Source organism: Bos indicus, chromosome 10 (assembly GCF_029378745.1).
Source record: "Bos indicus isolate NIAB-ARS_2022 breed Sahiwal x Tharparkar chromosome 10, NIAB-ARS_B.indTharparkar_mat_pri_1.0, whole genome shotgun sequence".
NCBI classification, from domain to species: Eukaryota; Metazoa; Chordata; class Mammalia; order Artiodactyla; family Bovidae; genus Bos; species Bos indicus.
Window position 1 is genome coordinate 66734929 of NC_091769.1, and position 19457 is coordinate 66754385.

General features: G+C 38.8%; 1 protein-coding gene across 1 annotated transcript; it reads right to left on the reverse strand.

Moving 5' to 3' along the window:
* Positions 1–65: 65 nt before the first annotated feature.
* CNIH1 (cornichon family member 1) lies at positions 66–18261 on the reverse strand. The gene is made up of 5 exons (XM_070797622.1): positions 18091–18261; positions 12191–12259; positions 8138–8250; positions 6730–6873; positions 66–4486 (listed from the first exon to the last, which is right to left on the reverse strand). The coding sequence occupies exons 1-5, from the start codon at positions 18169–18171 to the stop codon at positions 4459–4461; spliced, it is 435 nt and encodes a 144-aa protein (XP_070653723.1). The 5' UTR covers positions 18172–18261; the 3' UTR covers positions 66–4458.
* Positions 18262–19457: the final 1196 nt, after the last annotated feature.

Sequence of the window (19457 nt, forward strand, 5' to 3'; positions counted from 1 at the left end):
CCAGTTAGTTGCCGAAATAGAATCAACACACAAAACTCAACCGTTATCCACAAACTACACAAGGAAACATTTGAGACAGTTTTTATTAAATATACAAAAGCAAAATAAAGCAAGCAAGCTCAAAGAAGGCGGGACAACATAAGGACATTGTCTTTGGATGGTGTACAGCACCATTAAGGTTAACTTTGATTTTAAGAAACCATGATCACAGATAGCTAACTACATTCTGTGTTTCCCTTAGTAGTTTTAAGATCTATCTAGTCATCAATTTATTATTTAAGAAATTTTTCTTCTCCATAATACAAGAACATTGTAAACAAAGAAATGTAAATGTTCAGGAAAAGCACTGTACGATAAGTTAACTTATTCATTCTTTTCTATGTCAAGATGTTCTCTACATCTTCCACAATATACATTAATAAAACTAATGTACGGTAAAACCTTCACTCCAATCCCACAGATCACCTTAATGGTTAATACTGTTTTCCAAAACCAAGCAGAACAAGCAGCAGAGTTGTTTACTCTTTTTAAGACATTTAGCTTTAAAACCATTAATTTTAATCAAAGCAAAATTGTTCCAAGAAAGCTATTCAACATATCCCGAAAGAGAACCCCATTTTCTCTCGGCATCGCCCTGCAGTATTAGTTCAGAATTATCTGCTGAGCTGTAATACTAGTGCCAGAGACTAATTAGCTACTGGTCTGATCACAGATCAATGCCTGCTTTGAGCAAAAGAGCTTAAATTATGAGATTAACATTATCAATAGTTTCCTAAAACAATGACTATATAGTTACATGAACAATGCTAGACAAGGTATCAGTATTTCTATCTGTCCCCTTTGAGAAGTGTTGTTTCAAATATTTTGGCTGTCAAAACTTCTGATGTACAGTTATACAAGTGATTATCAACAAATGCACATTTGTGAGTGGTAAAAGTGAAAGTGAGTCGTGTCTGACTCTTTGTGATCCCATGGACTGTAGCCCACCAGGCTCCTCTGTCCCTGGAATTCTCCAGACAAGAATACTGGAGTGGGTTGCCATTTCCTTCTCCAGGGGATCTTCCTGACCCTGGGATCAAACCCGGGTCTCCTGCATTCAGGCAGATTCTTTACCAACTGAGCTTTAAGTAAGTAAATTAGATATGTACTTTCAAATATAAATCATTTTAACGGACTTGATATTATCACACTGCTGTGTGACATGGCCACACCCAAAATGAAAGCTGGCCCTCCTGCAGAGATAAGAAAAAATCCACAAAAGTCATTCTTTGTACTATGACAGTAATATTCCATGAATGCTGTCTGTAAATATATATTGGAGGAAAAGAGAAGTGTTGTAGCAAGGAAAATAATTTGCTAGTTTCAAATTGTATCTACATCTCTATTTCCTTTCTATGCAATTATCTTACATATTTTCAAAATACGTTATCTGCAGAGAGCTCTATGAACATTATTAGCATAAGTGGTCCTCAAGCCAAAAATACTGAAGAGGCTTTAAAAGACACACACTGCAAACTGCCATGCATTCTGTTGCTCTGTGCGAGACTATTACCTGGGTATCTGAACTTGACTATAGGTCTGACCGTTCATGGTATGAGGCTTCTCAAACACTTTAGTACTATCTGATACACATCGAAAGTGGATTATCTGGTCATTTCCTGTCACTACCCTCCTCCCATGAAAAGTAATTCAAACAAATTAATAGTTTATGTGCAGCCTGTGACCCAACTCTCCTCTACCCTGGGATGGGGTGTGGGGAGTATCAGTTAAATATTGTGAAAATTATCAAATAATATTAATAAAATTCAGGTTCAGGCATTCGAGAATCTACCCCTAAACCTCCTTAGCACTACAGGACATATTGCCATGATACAGTATTATTACTCAATAGAATAACTGCTAAATAGACTACATTTGTTACATAATATTTTTAATACAGGGCAATCTGTATTACCAATAGCAAGTTGCTGATACAGATAAAAACCACAGTAAGTTACAGGAATGATTTCAGAGTTAGAAAGCTCTTAAAACACAACAGCAAAAGTAACCGTAACAAGGGAAAAAAGAATTCCTAAATAAACAGCTGTGGCTGCACAGGGTACAGTCTTGACTAAAGCTAGAAAGGATTATGAACCCAGACTATGTTTCAGCTGGACATGCAGAAATAATAGAAATACGGCTAGGACCACCCAAACCAGATTAACAGGGGAACAAATTAAATTTAGAGCAAAGAAAAGAACCACTGGCATACTGTCAATTGCAAATAGTTTCTGCTTTTTCTTGGTAAGTGACTTAATTTCTTAAAACACTGGTGAAGGTAAAGAGCAGATATTTTGAGAGCATCCAGGTACCCAATATTCTAATTATCTACATGCCTAGGACCTAACAACCTACCACTGACTGTCAATCATCCTTGAGGTATCAGCTAAGGACTACATATCTAACTTTTGAAACATGTGAAGGTGGCTTCCATGAATCACCAACCAATAAACCTGGCATTAATCCTGGAGAATACTGTGAAATAATTATTAAAAGGATGTTTGTTAAAATTCAAAAAGGAATGTGGTGTTTGCTAACAGACAGGAAGGGCTCATGAAAATACTTTAACGGGAATACAAAAGTAACTACCCCAGAAAACTTATCTGAAAGTCTCTCATGATAAAAAGTTCTTGTGAACAAGAAAGAAAAATGAGTGCATGCCAGTACAATTGGGTGGATTAGAAGCTGAATGGTTGCTTATACTCAGATCACGAGTCTACAGTGCCTAACTAGGACTCAATAAACAATTTACTGCATGAACTAATGAACAGTCAGATCCCTTGAGGTGTGCTCCAGACTACAAAATGCAAGGTCTTTAAGCATCTCTCATTATGAAATGGTTTGACTCTCCTCACTCTCTGGTTCTATATCCTCTTCTTCAATGTATTTACTCCTATGGCCCAATCTCAAAATAGTAACCTTCTCCCAAAGGTGGGGAAGTGTTTCTTCACTAGTAGAGCATAAAACAGCATCTAATTCAAGGGCTACTTAGAATAAGACTTGCACAAACACATCCATAAATCTCCTTGGTCATTATGTGGAATTTCTACATATGATTTTCTTCCTTGATCCTTTAAGAAACTTTGAACCACTTATCCTATTTTCAATTGCCTTAACTTAGCCCTCTCAAATAAACCACAAGAATGCTTATGAAAACATGCAAGCCATAAATCACCTGCCTTTCAAGCAGCAGCAAAAAAAAAAACAAACACAAATGTATAACTCATTTCACCTTAAAAACCTGCTGTTTCAAAAAGGAAAAAAATACTTTAAACCTTTTAAGTTTCACAATAACTTTAATTAGAAAAATGATGATACTATGCCATCAGTGTTTATGAATCTTGTCAAGTGACAACAGACGGTAACGTACTTAACCATTTAAAAACTGTCCTTTTTAGATCCAAGCATGGTATTAAAAAACAAAAAAGTAATACTCTACTATCTTCTTAAAAAACTGACAGTGATATGTCTTTATTTGGAATAAGCAAGTTTAAGAAATAGCTATTTATAATCTTTAAAACAATGCACTGAAAATAAGTCTTAATTTCAGAGTTTTATTGTATTGCACTAAAGGAACAGCAGGATGGTTATACAATGTTCTCTCTCATTTGGTTTTGAAAATCTGAAGTACTTGCAAATTCTTAAGAATACCTTTACCACCAGATTAGAACATTTAGTAACCAATTTCTTAATAAGTAAAGTCTCACAAATTAAAACATTTAAAATAGCTTTAAATGCATTCTTCACAAGTAAGTCAGCGTATATTTTTATATCATGTTCACTTATGCTTAAGAATTAAAGCAAGTATATTACTCTGGTGGAAATACGGGGAAGTCTCTCATTCATGCAATATACAGGGATAGTATTTCAAGTCCAAGGGGAAAAAAATCCCACTCATTTTTTTAATGCATCCATATATAATCACCTACATGATAGATAAGGAAACCCATGAAGTTTCCCACAGGTCAGATACATATTTTCAGTTCATCAGAAGCACCTGATATCTACAGCTAATTTATAATTAAATGGCATTTCAATAAAACCAAAATGAGCCCTACAAGTTCCTATAAATGAAAGCTTCCAATGGACTAAGGACAGTCAATAATTAATGCAATCAATCATTCAAGGGATTATGGCTGTTCCTTAAGGAGTGCAAGTTCAAACCTGTCAACACCAGAGGTATCATTTTATATTAATTTATACGTAATTCCATTTAAATTCTTTATCCAAGTATAACATATGAAAACAGTCTTTCCACAAGCAAAAAATGTGGAAACATTTAAAAAATAAGGAGTCATTTTTAAAGTAACTGATCAGATTCCATAGGCTACTCTTGGAAACAGGATCTTGCTGGATAGAATCCCTTCGTTGGTGGCTTTTTGCATGCACTTAACTGGACCAATTCTTCTAAGCGTTGTTCTAAGAGCTCACCAAAACATAAATCATGCTGAAAAGAAGAAAAAGGCTGTTGTTAATTCAAACATTTCTAACTATAAAAACTAACAGCACCAAAAAGTTGAGTCTGCTTTACATAACAGTTTGTGGTATCACAACATCACAGAAAATGGTAAGACCAATGACAAGTTCATGATACGATTTTAATCTGCGTTTATAGACTTTTGCCTAAGGTACGACTAGCTCAGTACATGGGCTGAGTTGTCCCCTGTTTCCTTTCCAATTTTAGCAAGTAGAACAGCACAGCTGAAAGCTTAATGGGGGATCAGAGCTTAAGAGAAGCAATCCAAAACAGCACACTGCTCCAGAGCTGTATCTAAGAATAGGAGTGAGCATCTCCAAGGGCTCACTTCATGCCAGGCCTTCTGCTAGGTCCTAGGAGGTAGGATACGTACCATTATTATCCCCATTTTACACACAGGAGTAATCAAGGAACTTTCCCATTAGAGAAAGGCTCTAGGCAACAGCAGCAAGTTTAAAAAAGAAAAGGAGACCAACAAGCAAAATAAAAAGCAATAACCATTTGATCCTACATGCAGGGCGAGGTGAGAGAGGCATGGTTCAAGAGCATGTGTGTCTAAATGGAAATACAAAGCAAGGAGGTGAGCAAGCTTGACAGACAATTTAAAACAAATGAATGGGACTTCCCTGGTGGTGCAGTGGATAGGAATCCGCCTGCCAGTGCAGAGGACAAGGCTTTGATCCCTAGTCCAGAAAGATCCCACATGCCACAGAGCAACTAAGCCCATATGCCACGACTGCTGAAGCCATGCTCTAGAGCCCATGAGCCACGACTGCTGAAGCCTGCATGCCGCAACAAAGAGTAGGCCCTGCTTGCCAGAACTAGAGAAAGCCCTCACAAAGCAACTAAAACCTAGCGCCGCCAAAACAAATTTTTTAAATAAAACGAACAACATAGTGCTACCATCTCCTGGCGAACATTTTCCCCCACCTCTATCATTCATTCACTCATTTGCCTTCCTTCAACATGTATGTTTTAAGTGTCTACTAAATGCCAGCACTGTTTTAGACACTTATTATAGAAACTAAAATATGAAAATTAACAGAAATTAAAAGGACACATGGAATTTCACTTCTCAGAACTTTTTCACTCTGTTTTATGTATGAACATCTGCAGACACTGATTTTTCACAAATATAACCTCTAAAGGCATAAAAATGCATTTTAAGTCCCTCTTCCACAATGGAAAATAATATGAACAAGAAATATGACTACATGCCTACCATTTAATACTAAGCAAGTTTTCAAATAACAAAAAGGAGAGGGAAGAGAACCTTTAATTACTGCAATAATTTCATCTAATACAATCTTCTTCATATTTTGAAAATCGGGTGGAAATTTCTCTCCAAGTTGAATATATATTAATAAAAAATGAGAGAGATATATTTATATAAAGAAAAATTATAACTGTATTCTAGCCCTAGTTTTATTCTAGTTTTAATAAGCAGCTGTTTTCCTCCACCTACAGTACAGCTAGAATGGTGGCTCTCAACCAGGGCGACTTTGCCCCACAGGGAGCATCTGGTAGCATCTAGTGACACTTCTGGTTATTATCACTGGGGCAGGGGGATGCTGCTGGCATCTAGTGGATAGAGGCCAGGAATGCTGCTGAACACTCTACAATGCACAGGACAGCTTCTCACAACAAATTTTGTCTTGCCCAGAATATCAACAGTGCCAAGGTCAAGAAACCCTGATCAAGAGGAATGATATGAGTCCATCTAAGTATAAAAGGATGAAAATCAGTAACTGCACCATCCTGTATGATAGAACTTTTCTTTCCTTCGTGCCATACAGAGCATGCAAACCAAAAATAAAGGGTAGAACATATAGTTTAACAAGAATGATTAAGAAAAAAATTAAACATAATCTTGAGACAGACCCTGAGGCAAGCAAAAACTTTTTTGCAAATGCACACAGCCACATGCTCTTGCTCTGGCATGGAAAATGAGGACTGGCCTTCACTGGCTGGCTGAGACTCTGGAAGCAGCATCCCCAGCCCAGTTTGCTGCCTCTGACTGCACATGAGCTGGCTGCCTGGACAAGCACCAGTTTATTCAATGTGCATGAACTTGTCAGTGTGCACTGTGCCATTACCAGTACCAGCATTCAGGACATGAGTTATTCTTCAAGTGGGTTTGAAGGTGTTAGACCCAATGCCAGCAAATGTTTCAGGCGGCAAAGTAAAATGGTATTTTCATTTTTTAAACTTACCCATATAGGTAGTAAAAAAATGCTAGAAGATAAAAAGCTAATTTGCACCATCCTTCTTTCTGACAATATGCTAGAATATCTGCATTCATGATGGTTGTAGGATCGTAGAGTCCTGGTCCACTCATCACTGGTCTACTCATATACCTGTAATAAGCACAATTGATTAGCCACTCAGAATGGAAGCTAACCTTCAAGATGGACAGCAGCATTCTTCTCAAACGATACTCGTGACAATGAGAGGTGGCCCACACAGAGAAGCATACTTTTAGTTCTAGGTGGAGCTCTTTCCTTTTATCATCTTAATTTTAAAACTAGAGCCCCTAAAGGGGAAAACAGAGCAGTTAAAACAAGGCATATCTGGTCTCCTCTACACTTTCAGAAATCCAAGAGAATTACAAATAACTGTAAAAAAGGAAATACGATTTTTTTCCTTTCCACTTTCTACTTTAACATAACGAAGCCTTCACTAAGATGTTGCAAATGTCCACATAAACCATGCGGCTCTGTGCTTCTCTTTTCTTTTTTAAATACATGTACATTTTTCCTGAGCCGTATCAGAGCCCGTTAAGTGATATCACATCACTTGACTTCTAAGTGTTTCTTCCACATGTACTTCCTAAAGTCAAGGGCAATGAGACTGCCTATCTGAAACAAAACATGTAGAAGTTATGAAATATGAATCTCTTATAAATAACCAAATTTAGAGTCATAGAGTAAACAAGTAGAAAGAAATAAAGACACACACTGTACAATCTGATTTCCATGAAGTTCAGAAATGGACAAAACTAATCTAAGTGACAAAAGATCACTGGTTCTCCTGAGGAAGTTAGAGGGCAGCTGGGATGCGACACGAGGGACTCTTCTGGGGGCTGGAACTAATGTATGTCTTGATCTGGGTGGTGGTTTCACAAGTGTACACAGACATAAAAATCCACTGAGCTGTACACTTCAGATTGTGCACACATTATTGTATGTAAGATACAGCTTAATTTTTAAAAAACCCTTTAACAAATAGTAACATAAGCTCCCCAAGAGGTATTAAAGCAGTATTTGTTCATCCATGTGGTTTAAAAAATAAATGCCAACTACTTTCATTTAGGGGGCTTCCCTGGTAGCTCAGTCAGTAAAGATACTGCCTGCAGTACAGAAGACCGGGTTTAATCCCTGGGTCCGAAAGATCCCCTGAAGAAGAAAATGACACCCCACTCCAGTCTTCTTGCCCGAAGAATCCCATGGACAGAGGAGCCTGGTGGGCTACAGTTCATGGGGTCGCAAGAGTCAGACACGACTTAGTGACTACACCACCACCACTTTCATTTCGGTGACTAGTATGTTAAGATAATCGTATCAACCGCAGTATAATTAAAATTTAATTAGGAAAAGTATTAGAAGTGTATCTCAATATTACCTCCAAATATGATATGCCAGGAGGGGCATATTGAGACCCAGTGTAAGCCACTCTGCTGCACAAAGAAACATGACACAGAAGAAAGCGTGGATGAGATACTCTGGAAGGACAAGCTGGAAGAAAGAACACAAGCCGGTTACGGTTATCAGAACACCTTGGCAGTAAATCAACTGCTAATCTGGAGAGCAGGTGGCAACTAAGTTTCCATAGTGAAAAATCACTTGTTTTCTTAGAATCAGAAATGAAAAATGCTACTGAGTTTTATTTTCATATTTAGCTTCTGACCAAAAGCAGGATTATATGCAAACTGACCAGAGGTTATAGCTTGCACTAAAACAATACGTGACTCAAAATTTAGAACCCAAATTCTTACAACAGGTTAAATTATACAAAGTTACCACCCAGATTGTTCAAACACAGCTATTTGCTAATCACTTAAAATAACTTAGAATATTTTTTCTTTCCACTATTTAAAAATGATAAAAATATAAAAATGAAGTATCTGATCACATGCAACATGATATAAAAAAATTCACAAGAACAAAGCTCCCTTTAGAAGTTCACACATTAGTGTTTTTAAGCCTTTAACAGAAACCAGGGTGCTACAAATACAATATTTAACAAAACACACATTACCACAAAAGTAATTTTTCAATGGAAAGCCAACAGCCAATAATCTCAGCACAGTCAGAGAGGAAGAACACTAAAATGCACGATGCAAACGATGTGCTTTCTGCAATGTAGGAGGGAAAAGACTGGGATCTACACCATGAAACTGGAATTCTCCCCGTTCCTGAGCTCCCATTCCTACACAGCTTTTCTGTTTCTTTCAGCCTGCTTTCTCCAGTGAAGTGCTACAAACACAGCAGACCGGTAGCAGCTCAGAACTCAAAAACAAAATACATCTTTTGATAGCAAGCAGTATTAAGTGAAGAAAAACTAGTCCAAGGAAAATGCTTTTTATAAATGACCAAGAGTTCATGCTTTAAATTATCTTTCTCGTCCTAAAGATTTCAGTCTAATGACTCTGTTAAATATAAATACTAAAACCTTTCATTGCAAGTTTCAGCTAGAGTTTCCTACAGTAAATCACAGCTGCAAAGCCAGTTTCTCAAATGTGTCTGTACTGTACCATCAGATCTTTCCTGAGGGAAAACTACAGCTGTAGAAATAATATAATTATATTACTTATTCAAGCCCATTTTCTAGTACTCCCAAATTACCCTTCCCATTCAAAGCTGTAAAGCAAAGTTTTAATTAATACTATTTTAAATAAAATTCCAGTAAAGCCAATTAATCTGTACCACTAACCAGATATTTTCCACAAATTTAAGCAATATAATAATAAGATTAAACTCTGCATATATATATAAACATAAAAATAATATGAACTGTTAAATCAGCATTTAGTTAAGATCAAAGTTAAACATCTGTAAGAAAACAAGAAAACGTCTACAGGGAAATCTTTGAAACACAAAGACTACAACCAGGACAAACCAAGAAAAATATACATTTTACTAGGAGTTCCACTAGAGCTTCTGTTTATAATACTAGTTTAAATAACAACATTTTTCTTTACAATATAATAAGCCTATTTCAGTTCCCTAAAAACCAACTGATCTAACAATACAAATCATCATTCAAGTTTTCATTCTACACTCCCAGACTAATGTATGGGGAGAAAATGACTTTAAAAGCATGCTCCCTACTGCTTTTAAACAATCTTCTTTAATAAGACTGATAATAAAGGTCATCTGGAATTCTACCAGTTCTACTATGAAACAAATGCCACACTCCCTCCCTTCTCCTCAAAGCAGTCCAGAAACTTGTACTATACATCTCTCATAAAGACCAGCACTCTTCATTCCTTAATAATGAAATTTCCCCATAAGTGGCACAAAATTATTCCATTTAGGAGCCAACATTTACACAAAAACTAGTATTCATAAAAAACACCTCATGCAAATATGGCTGAAATGATAGTACTTAAACATGCAAATCATAATATTCTCTAGATAAGGTTCACATTCTAAAAAATAATTGTATTTGTCTTCCCCCATACTTTGGCAGAATTGTCAAAACAAATTTTCAATAGGGAAAACTGTCAGATGCACTGCTATTGAGCCAATTATCAGCACCCTATCCAAAACACAACTTAGGCTGATCTAGAAACTTCCTTCTGACCCACCACAGCATTTGGAGGTCCCAAGCACAAAGTGAGAATTTCTTTCTATTAAAAAAAGCTAGAAACCACAAACTATATGTTAAAATGAAGTGAGTCCATCTTAGATTTACAGTAAATTAGGAAAACAGAAGAATTTGAACCTAAAAATCAGGCTGTCTGAGTTCCAATTCTGACTCTATGTTAGCAGCGTGACCCGGAGCAAAGTGCTCGAACCTCGTTAAGCCCCAGTTTACTCTCCTTTAGAGCATGATACACCCACCTCTTAGGATTGTCATGAAAACTGAATGAAAAACTCAGGTAAAGATGTTTAGCACAGAGCCTGGCACCCAGGATAGCCCTCACCTGATTTCAGCTATTATTATCTTCATCATCATTTGGTTATTTGAAGTAATGAAAAGCCAATGAAAATAGTAAACTATTAATAAACAACCATCAAAAGGAGAAATTTCAGTTCAATCTCTTGGTAACAAAGAGTAAGTTAAGACGTTTTACAATGAACATTACTACTTTCCAATAAGAACGCAGATTTATCTTATATTTTGTTTCGCAAGAGTAGAGAAACAGTTAATACTTTTAACTGTACCTACATCAAGTTTTATTCTATCAGTTCTTTAAAGACAAACTAGGAATGTATTCCATCATGCCTGTTTATCTAGGAAACAATGATAAAGAAGCAAATTAACTTTACAGACCCTTTCCAAATAAAATCCCTCTGGCATGCCAGTGTTCCAGTTTTACACAGCTCAAGTCTATACATGTTTTCATCTTCATTAAGTAATTTTTAAAGATGAATTAATATTCTATTTCTTGAAGACATACACACTACTTTCTTACAAACAACCTTTCGGTTTCTGACCAGTTCAACAAAAATCAAACCTACAGTCTAAAGGAGAATTTTCCTGAATGAGCAAACTAAATGAGGTAAAAATAAACATATGGCCCCAAGCACAATGGGGCCACATTATAACTAAATCAGAAGAGCTCAGAACTTAGTGTAAGACAGTTCTGTTTTAGAAACTTAGATTGGATATACTGAAATAACTATGTAGACATTTGTGTATAAATTGTTAACCACAAAGTTCTGACAGCATGAGTCCGAGGGTAAGCATTACTCCAAAATCTCAGAGCCTAAGAACAGAGCTACCCACCTTAAAGGTTCTGAATAAACAGCAGCTGAAAGAGTAAATAAATTCCAGAACCAAAGACAAAAGTAGATATGGTATTAAAGGCTCCACCTACAGACTATCTCAGAGTAAGTCACAAAAGAAGAATAATCTCACCTATTAAAGTCATTTCAGGTTAACCATCTTTCAAACACTGCACCTAATAATCTAATATCGAAGTGCCTATGGCTATAACATTTTTTTAAATGCATGAGCATTTAACAGCTTTCCCTACTTGACTGGGCCAGCAAGCAAACATTTGCATAAAATATGAAATTTCATGAAATCAGAAACCTCCACAGGCATATGAACAAGCACACTGAACAGAAGAGTTTACAAATACAAATGCCTAGCCCTCCCCATGAAATGAATGCAGCATTAAAACATTAAACTAAAAAGCAGTACACACCTTTAATGCAATTTTGACTCTTTTAATCTTTTTGACCTTTTCAACTGTCTTTGGCCGACAATGTAAAAAGCAGATTGGAAGAATGTTAGTATGACAGCTGACAAGATCACCAGCAGATTAATAATAGTCAGAATAGTCAAGCAGGACAGGAAAAAGAATATTTTTAAAAATTCTGCCTACTTAAAAAAAGTACAAATTTATCATGCTACTGAGAATACTGGCCATTTTCAAATTATATCAAGTTAAAAGCAAAAACAGTTTAAAAATCTAGAGAAATACCCTAGATTATAACTTACAGGATTCAGGGTATTACACTGGTCTATAGGATTCTTGTAATCAGTCTTCAGCTCATCGAATGCTATAATCTAAAATAAAAATAAAATAGTTAGGATCTCTCACTTTAACAAAAAGTGGCAACAAACCTGCCCCATCAAGCAACTGAATAAAGTTAATGAGGAAGTGTACTAACTTTACATGTGCCAGGTTATAGGAAACACAGTATGTGCTCATTAACAAATAACTAGAATCACATTTAAAGAACTGAAAACACGTACATCATTATCACTAAAATGATAAATATCGTCAATTTTCAATTTTTTCAATGCCTCCACTCCAGTTATTTTCTCTGCTTGAAATGGTCTTTCCCTCAGCCATAATTATTTACGGAAACTCCTCTTTATCATCCTAAAAAACACTCTTCCTATGTCAACCCCTCCCAGATTTCCCTGACTTCCTTGGGCAGAAATAACTGTCTATAATCTCCACAGAGCACAGGGCTTTATAACGCTAGCAGGCTGGCATTTCTCATACTAGAGGAGAGGATTTCAGTTCAGGTTTCTACCCTCCCCCAGACCCTGTAGCCCTTCGGTGAAGCGGTTTGCATCATCTGTGCACGTCCCCTCCGTCACAGTGTTCAGTGGGACACCAGAAATGGACTCGCATGCTTCAATTTGTTCCCATTTGTGTCCAAACACATAGATTTCAAGGTCCTGCTTGGATTTGGAAATTTCAAGAAATGGCCTCAGAATAGAGGAACACTAAGATTATTAAACTTCACAGCCAGGATCACCACATACAGTGGTGCAGCTTCTGCACAGGACCAAAGGCCAGGCTGGGGCACAATGCCATCGCAGGCTCCTGCTGCCAAACACCCAGGCATGGGCTTTGCACCCAGGGGTTGTTCAGGAGGGAGGACTTTTCCAGTCCTTCTGCCTCAAGGAGCATCTTATTCTAATTCACCTTAAAGCACCACACAGGACAGAGTAGGCCTGTTTAAGGCCACTGCAAAAGTGATCAATCTGGCCGTGTCCTCAGTATCTTCCTACCACATGCAGGTCCTTTCATTTGGTCACCAAATGGAAGACTAAAGAAAGGGAAAGCCCAGGTTAAGGCCAGCTTCTCATGGGGTGCTAAGTGAAAGTTATATACGTGGTAAGGGGGGAAAGACTCACTCTTTTAAAACACATGAATATAAATAAATAAATGGACAAATACATTTTTTTAAATCATACCATTAAAAAAACAAAAAACAAAAAAAAACCATGGCAAGAATCACAAATTATTCTGTTCAAGAAATAGACTCACAGACTCAAGAGAATAACCTTATGGTTGCCAGGGAGAAAGGATGGAGGGGAAAAGATAGGGAGTCTGGGATGGACAGGTACACAGGTATTTAAAAATGGATAACCAACAAAGACCTACTGCATAGCTCAGGGAACTCTGCTCAACGTTTTGTGTCAGCCTGGATGGGAGGGGAGCTTGAGGGAGAATGAATATATGTATATGTATGGCTGAGTCCCTTTGCTGTCCACCTGAAACGACCATACACTGTTAACTTGCTATGCCGCTGCTGCTAAGTCGCTTCAGTCGTGTCCAACTCTGTGCGACCCCGTAGACGGCAGCCCACCAGGCTCCCCCATCCCTGGGATTCTCCAGGCAAGAACACTGGAGTGGGTTGCCATTTCCTTCTCCAATGCATGCAAGTGAAAAGTGAAAGTGAAGTCGCTCAGTCGTGTCCAACTCTGAGCGACCCCATGGACTGCAGCCTACCAGGCTCCTCCATCCATGGGATTTTCCAGGCAAGAGTACTGGAGTGGGGTGCCATTGCCTTCTCTGTAACTTGCTATACTCCAATACAAAATAAAAAGTTTAATTAAAAAAAAAATATGTCAAAGGGGGCTAAAAATGTTTCTGTCCAAACTCTGAAAAGAAATGTGGCATTAACATTTAGGGTCAATGAACACAGAATTTGAAAGCCAAAGTGCACGAAAAATCAAATTGGGGTAACACCCCACTTTGTGGTGTTCAGTGTCAAAATAAGAAGCCAAAGGCCCCAAGTTTATGGGGAAGCTATTTTAACTGCTGCCACTAATCGCCTAGGGGACAAAGAATTTAATCTGCCCTTCCTCTGGTGGGCTAGGACTACCATCTTTGTATGTGAGACAGTGCTACTCAATAGTACCAAAAATCACTTAAGTCATATATTTCTACCTTTTAATATGCTGGTTTAAATCCTTAAACCTTAATCCTTAAATCCTGTTAAAATCCTTTGCTTCATAAAAAGATGAGTTTAATTTCTGGAATTTTATATAATTCACCAACCTGGCCTAATAAAAATTCTAATGCAAACAGAAATGGAAGGAAATTAATTAAACATTAAAATGTAAGCTCCATGAAAGCAAAGGGTTTTGCTGGATTCCAGGGCCTAAAAAATAGTGCCTGGCACATACTTAAGTGTTCAATCAATATTTACTGAATAAAAGGAGGGGAAAGGGGAAAAAATAGCCCTATGCTTAAAATAAAGTACAGAACTCACCAAAAGGCATTTTCCTTTGGGCTTCCCTGATAGCCCAAAGAATCTGCCTGCAATGCAGGAGACCCTGGTTCAATTCCTGGGTCGGGAAGATCCTCTGGAGAAGGGATAGGCAACCCACTGCAGTATTCCTGGGCTTCCCTTGTGGCTCAGCTGGTAAAGAATCTCCTGCAATGCAGGAGACCTGGGTTTGATCCCTGAGTTGGGAAGATCCCCTGGAGAAGGGAAATGCTACCCACTCCAGTATTCTGGCCTAGAGAATTCCATGGACTGTATAGTCCATGGGGTCGCAAAGAGTCGGACACGACTGAGTGACTTTCACTTTCAATGACCCATAACACACATACATGATAAAAATACAAGTGTACAATTAAAGATATTAATTTATGATGTTTTATAGATATTATTAGTCAATTATCTGATATCAGCTGTGATATACTCCCAGTGAAATGGCAACCCATTCCAGAATTCTTGCCTGGAAAATGCCATGGACAGAGAGGCCTGGTGGGCTATAGTCCATGGAGCTGAAAAGACTTGGACCCAATTTAGCAACTAAACCACCACCACAATAAGCTTTAAGACAAGGCCCATGATCACAAATACAATTACTTCCCTTTAACAAGATTCAATTTAATAGCAAAGTATGAAACTTGTGCTTACTTTTTTCCCACTGGACATTTTCTTCAGGTGATTTCAAAGGATCTTTTAATGAGTATGTTGCTGAATGGGTTTCTGTTTGAGTGCTATAAGCTAGAGTTGTCAAAATTCTTCTGAAGAGATTCTTAAACTAGTGATTTTCAATCTTTTGTGACTGTGGATCTGGACAAGGATGTTCACAAAATTTTTCACAAAAGTTCAAAAACAAAAATAAATAATTTGATGCACATCTTTGGGGAATGACTTCTGCATTTTTAGCTTTCAAACAAGCCTGTGCTCCCCAACTCTGTTCTCCAAAAAGCATCAAGCACATGAATTAGGACTACACTGACAAATGTAACCATCAGCATTAAAAAATCCTCCATAGAACAGTTAACATAAAGGAGATTTTTTTAATACTTTAAAATTCCAGATTAGTCTTCTCACAGATACTTAAACTACCTAAGAAAACAAGGTTACATAGTTAACAGAAAAATTATAACTATGTCTTTATTTAGAATTTTCAATTTGTTCCCCAAGGATGCATAATCTTCTGAACTACTAAGAAATCCCTAAGGACATAAGCTCTCCACTAATCTGAGTACAAACAAATTTTTAATTCTATAACAAAACTCTATCTGTGCAAGCTGTGTGCTAAGTCACTTCAGTCGTGTCAGACTCTCTGTGACCCTATGGACCAAAGCTCACCAGGCTCTTCTGTCCTTGGGATTCTCCAGGCAAGAATACTGCAGTGGGTTGCCGTGCCCTCCTCCAGGAGATCTTCCCAACCTAGGGATCAAGCCTGTGTCTCTTACGTCTCCTCCGGCGGGTTCTTTACCACTAGCACCACCTGGGAAAACCACATCCCCCAAAAATACCTATTTCACCCAGACACATATTCATTTAAATTACCCATTTTTTAAAAGTGCAGTTCCAGGTTTTCTTTAAGCCAAACACAATCCAGTTCAAAATGTAAGCCTCCACAGCTCTAAGAATCCTCATCAGCTCATCAGAAAACAAGTGCCCATGAAGCAGGAAGTAATTAAATCCTCAACTACAGATGGCAGGGAACCACACATTTCAGTTTTATCAGAGGCTTACTAAGGCAGAGCTAGTTTGCATCCCGAATTTTCTTTATTTATTAAGAAAGAGTCAAAGTGTCCAAAATGCTCTTCAAGTTATGGGTTCCTACTGAAAAGCATTTCAAGAGAACAGTTACTTAACAGCCTACATAAGCATTGCCCACTACACAAGCAGTTGGGTTTCAAATACTTATAAACATAATCACACTCTTTAGCAAAAGGGAATGGATTTAGATTTTTTTTTTTTTTTTGCACACGACACTGCTGCCATTTAAATCACTCTGCTCCTCTATGTTCCATAACAAATCCTTGCTATGGACATGATGAAACCTGACTTAAGATTTACATAAAAGTGAACCTGCCCCATAATCCAAATTAAGACCAATAATCCAAAAGGTATGAAGGGCAGAGCAAACATAAGATAGATTTTAAAGGAATGCTGATTTCCAAAAGGCTGCTTCTAATCTTATGTTAGAGAAACAGGAATCCTTAAAAAATCTCTTGAAGAGGGCTTCCCTGGTGGACTAGTGGTTAATAATCTGCCTTGCAAGGCAGGAGACACCAGCTGGATCCCTGGTCCAGAGACCCCACATGCCGCAGGGCAACTAAGCCTGCGTGCCCCAACTTCTGAAACCTGTAGGCCCTAGAGCCCAAGCTCCAAAACAAGAGAAGACACTGCAGTGAGAAGCCCACGACCACAACAAAGACCCAGGGCAGCCAAAAGTAAATTTAAATTAAAAAAAAAAAAAAATCTCTTGCAGAACTATTTCAGAGAAACAAGAATCCTTAAAAATCTCTTGTAGAACTATTTCACAGAGAACTTAACTTGTTCCTTACAGAGACCAGTAAGGATGCAACATGATATGCGTAAAAGAAGAGGGGGAAATTGTCCTAGAGAAACATAAGTCTTCTGAGCATTTTCAAAATCAAACTGAAACAATCTCTACTACGTCAAGCTACTCCGAATACAGAGGTGGCTAAGAAGACTTGTCTCTGGAGAAACTCTGTCGGTCAAAGTATGATTTCGGGGAAAAGTTCGGATTTAAGGTCAACAAAGTAATCAATTCAACCTGCATCAAAGTTCACCGGGTAACAAGAATCCGGGGAGGAAAAAGTGATTTTACTTGAAGTGCTGAAAAGCAGAGTTGGAAATTTATCTAAAGTAGGTTACAATTATCTCATTTGGGCCACACTCCTGTGAATACCCGAAAACAAAGGCAATCTGTATTAAATATTAACAATAATTAGGCAAACTTCATCACGGCTAAGCACGTAGCACGCCTCTCTGCGCCCTTGACATCCTGCAGAGTGATGCGAGACCTCGAGGATGCGGAGCCGGTTAGCTAAGCGCTATCCCGTAGGGCCCTTCAGCACCGCGGCCGCCCCACCCGGCGCGGGAAGAGCAGCGGCGCGCGCGGCCTGCGCCGGGACACCGCGGGCGCAGCCAGCCAACCGCCCGACGCCTCGACTCCTCCTGGACCTGCAGCTCCCGACCCGGGGACGGAGAGGCGTGTAGACCCCTGGCCCCGCGGCCTGCACCGCCCCGGCCTGGCCCCATCCCCAGCATGCCGACCTCCGAAGACCGTGGCCGCCCAGACCACGGGCCCGGCTCAAGATGAGGCTGCACAGCCACCTCGCCCTCCTTCCCCCGGCCCCGGCTACTCACGTGCCAAATGGCGAAGAAGATGAGCGCGGCGGTGAGCAGCAGCGCCAGCATATAGCAGAAGGCCGCGAACGTGAACGCCATGGCCGGGGGAAAGGGAGCAGCGCTGGTGCCAGCGGAGAAAGGCCGCGCAGGGCCCTCTGGGTAAAACCATTCACTTCCCGCGGCCACAGCCCACACAGCCGCTTGCGGCCGCGGCGCCTGCCCTCCCAACGCGCCTGCGTACCGGTCCCAGTGCAAGGCGCCCTCCGGTGGCCAGATTCCGCCATGCACTTATATTGTTTGCATAGTGGATTGATTTATTTTGTTTACTCCGCTTGTTTATTCTTTGAACAGAAATGTTCATTGAGTGAGTGTCCAGTATCTTCCGAATACTGTGCTTCTCCTTTGAGATACAAAGATGAGAAATAATACTTGCACGGAAAGAAGTTAGGATAATGCCGGAAATGAATATGTAAATAAATCATTACAGTATTATAACCCTGTGGCACGTTGTGAAAGGTCAGAGCCCGGCAACCAGCCCGTCCTGGAGCGTCCAGGAAAGGATTCCTGGAGGTGTTTCTTAAGCGAAGGCTAACATGATGGGTAGAAGTTGTCCAGGCATATTTGTCCAGACTATAGAATCAGCCTTCCAAGGAGAGGGTTCAACGTAAGCAAAGTCAGAGATGAAAGTAAGAAAAAAAGCTCAATGTCTTAGGTGAAACCACCTTAGCAGTTCTAAATTAGTGGTTAAGACAGTGTTGAGAGTCTGAAAGGGGTCCCCTAGGGTTTAGATCATATCATACAAGGATATGCCAGTTAAGGAGCTCAGACTTCATATCCCATAAGCCCATGTTTTTCAATCAGCTCACCACACACAATTTGACTTTTTCACTGCAAGACAACAGAACATCACACACATTGAATCAGAGAGAGATGGACATCTGGATATAGAGACAAAGAAATACAGATATAACAAAAATTTCACCAAACAAGACTACATATCCACGAGTACCTGTCTTGTTATTCTTTTTTGCTGTTTTGTTTTTAATATTGGTTGAGACCCACAAAATTGGCTCACCCGCCTGCTAAATGATTGCTGCTGATGGAGTGGAAATCACTGAAAGCTTTTACACAAGAGAGCAACATGTTTAGCTTTGCGTTAAAAGATCGCTCACACCAGCAAAATGTATAGAGAATGGTTTAGAAGCAGTCTATCCAGTGCTGTCTCACAGAACTTTCTGCAATGGTGGAAATTTTCTTTATCAGCACTGTTCAATATAGTGGTTATTGAGCAGTTGCGATGTAGCTAGTATAACTGAAGAAGTGAACTTTACATTTTTACTTATTTTAATTAATTAAAATTTAAAGAACCACATGTGGCTAGTGGC

Coding starts and splice junctions, on each gene's coding strand:
- CNIH1 (XM_070797622.1), bottom strand. CDS start 18,171: ATGGCGTTCACGTTCGCGGCCTTCTGCTATATGCTGGCGCTGCTGCTC. Junction 6,874..8,137: donor CTGGCATATCATATTTGGAG/GTAATATTGAGA, acceptor TGCTTATTACAG/GTATATGAGTAGACCAGTGA. Junction 4,487..6,729: donor TTTTTTTACTACCTATATGG/GTAAGTTTAAAA, acceptor TCTTCTTTTCAG/CATGATTTATGTTTTGGTGA.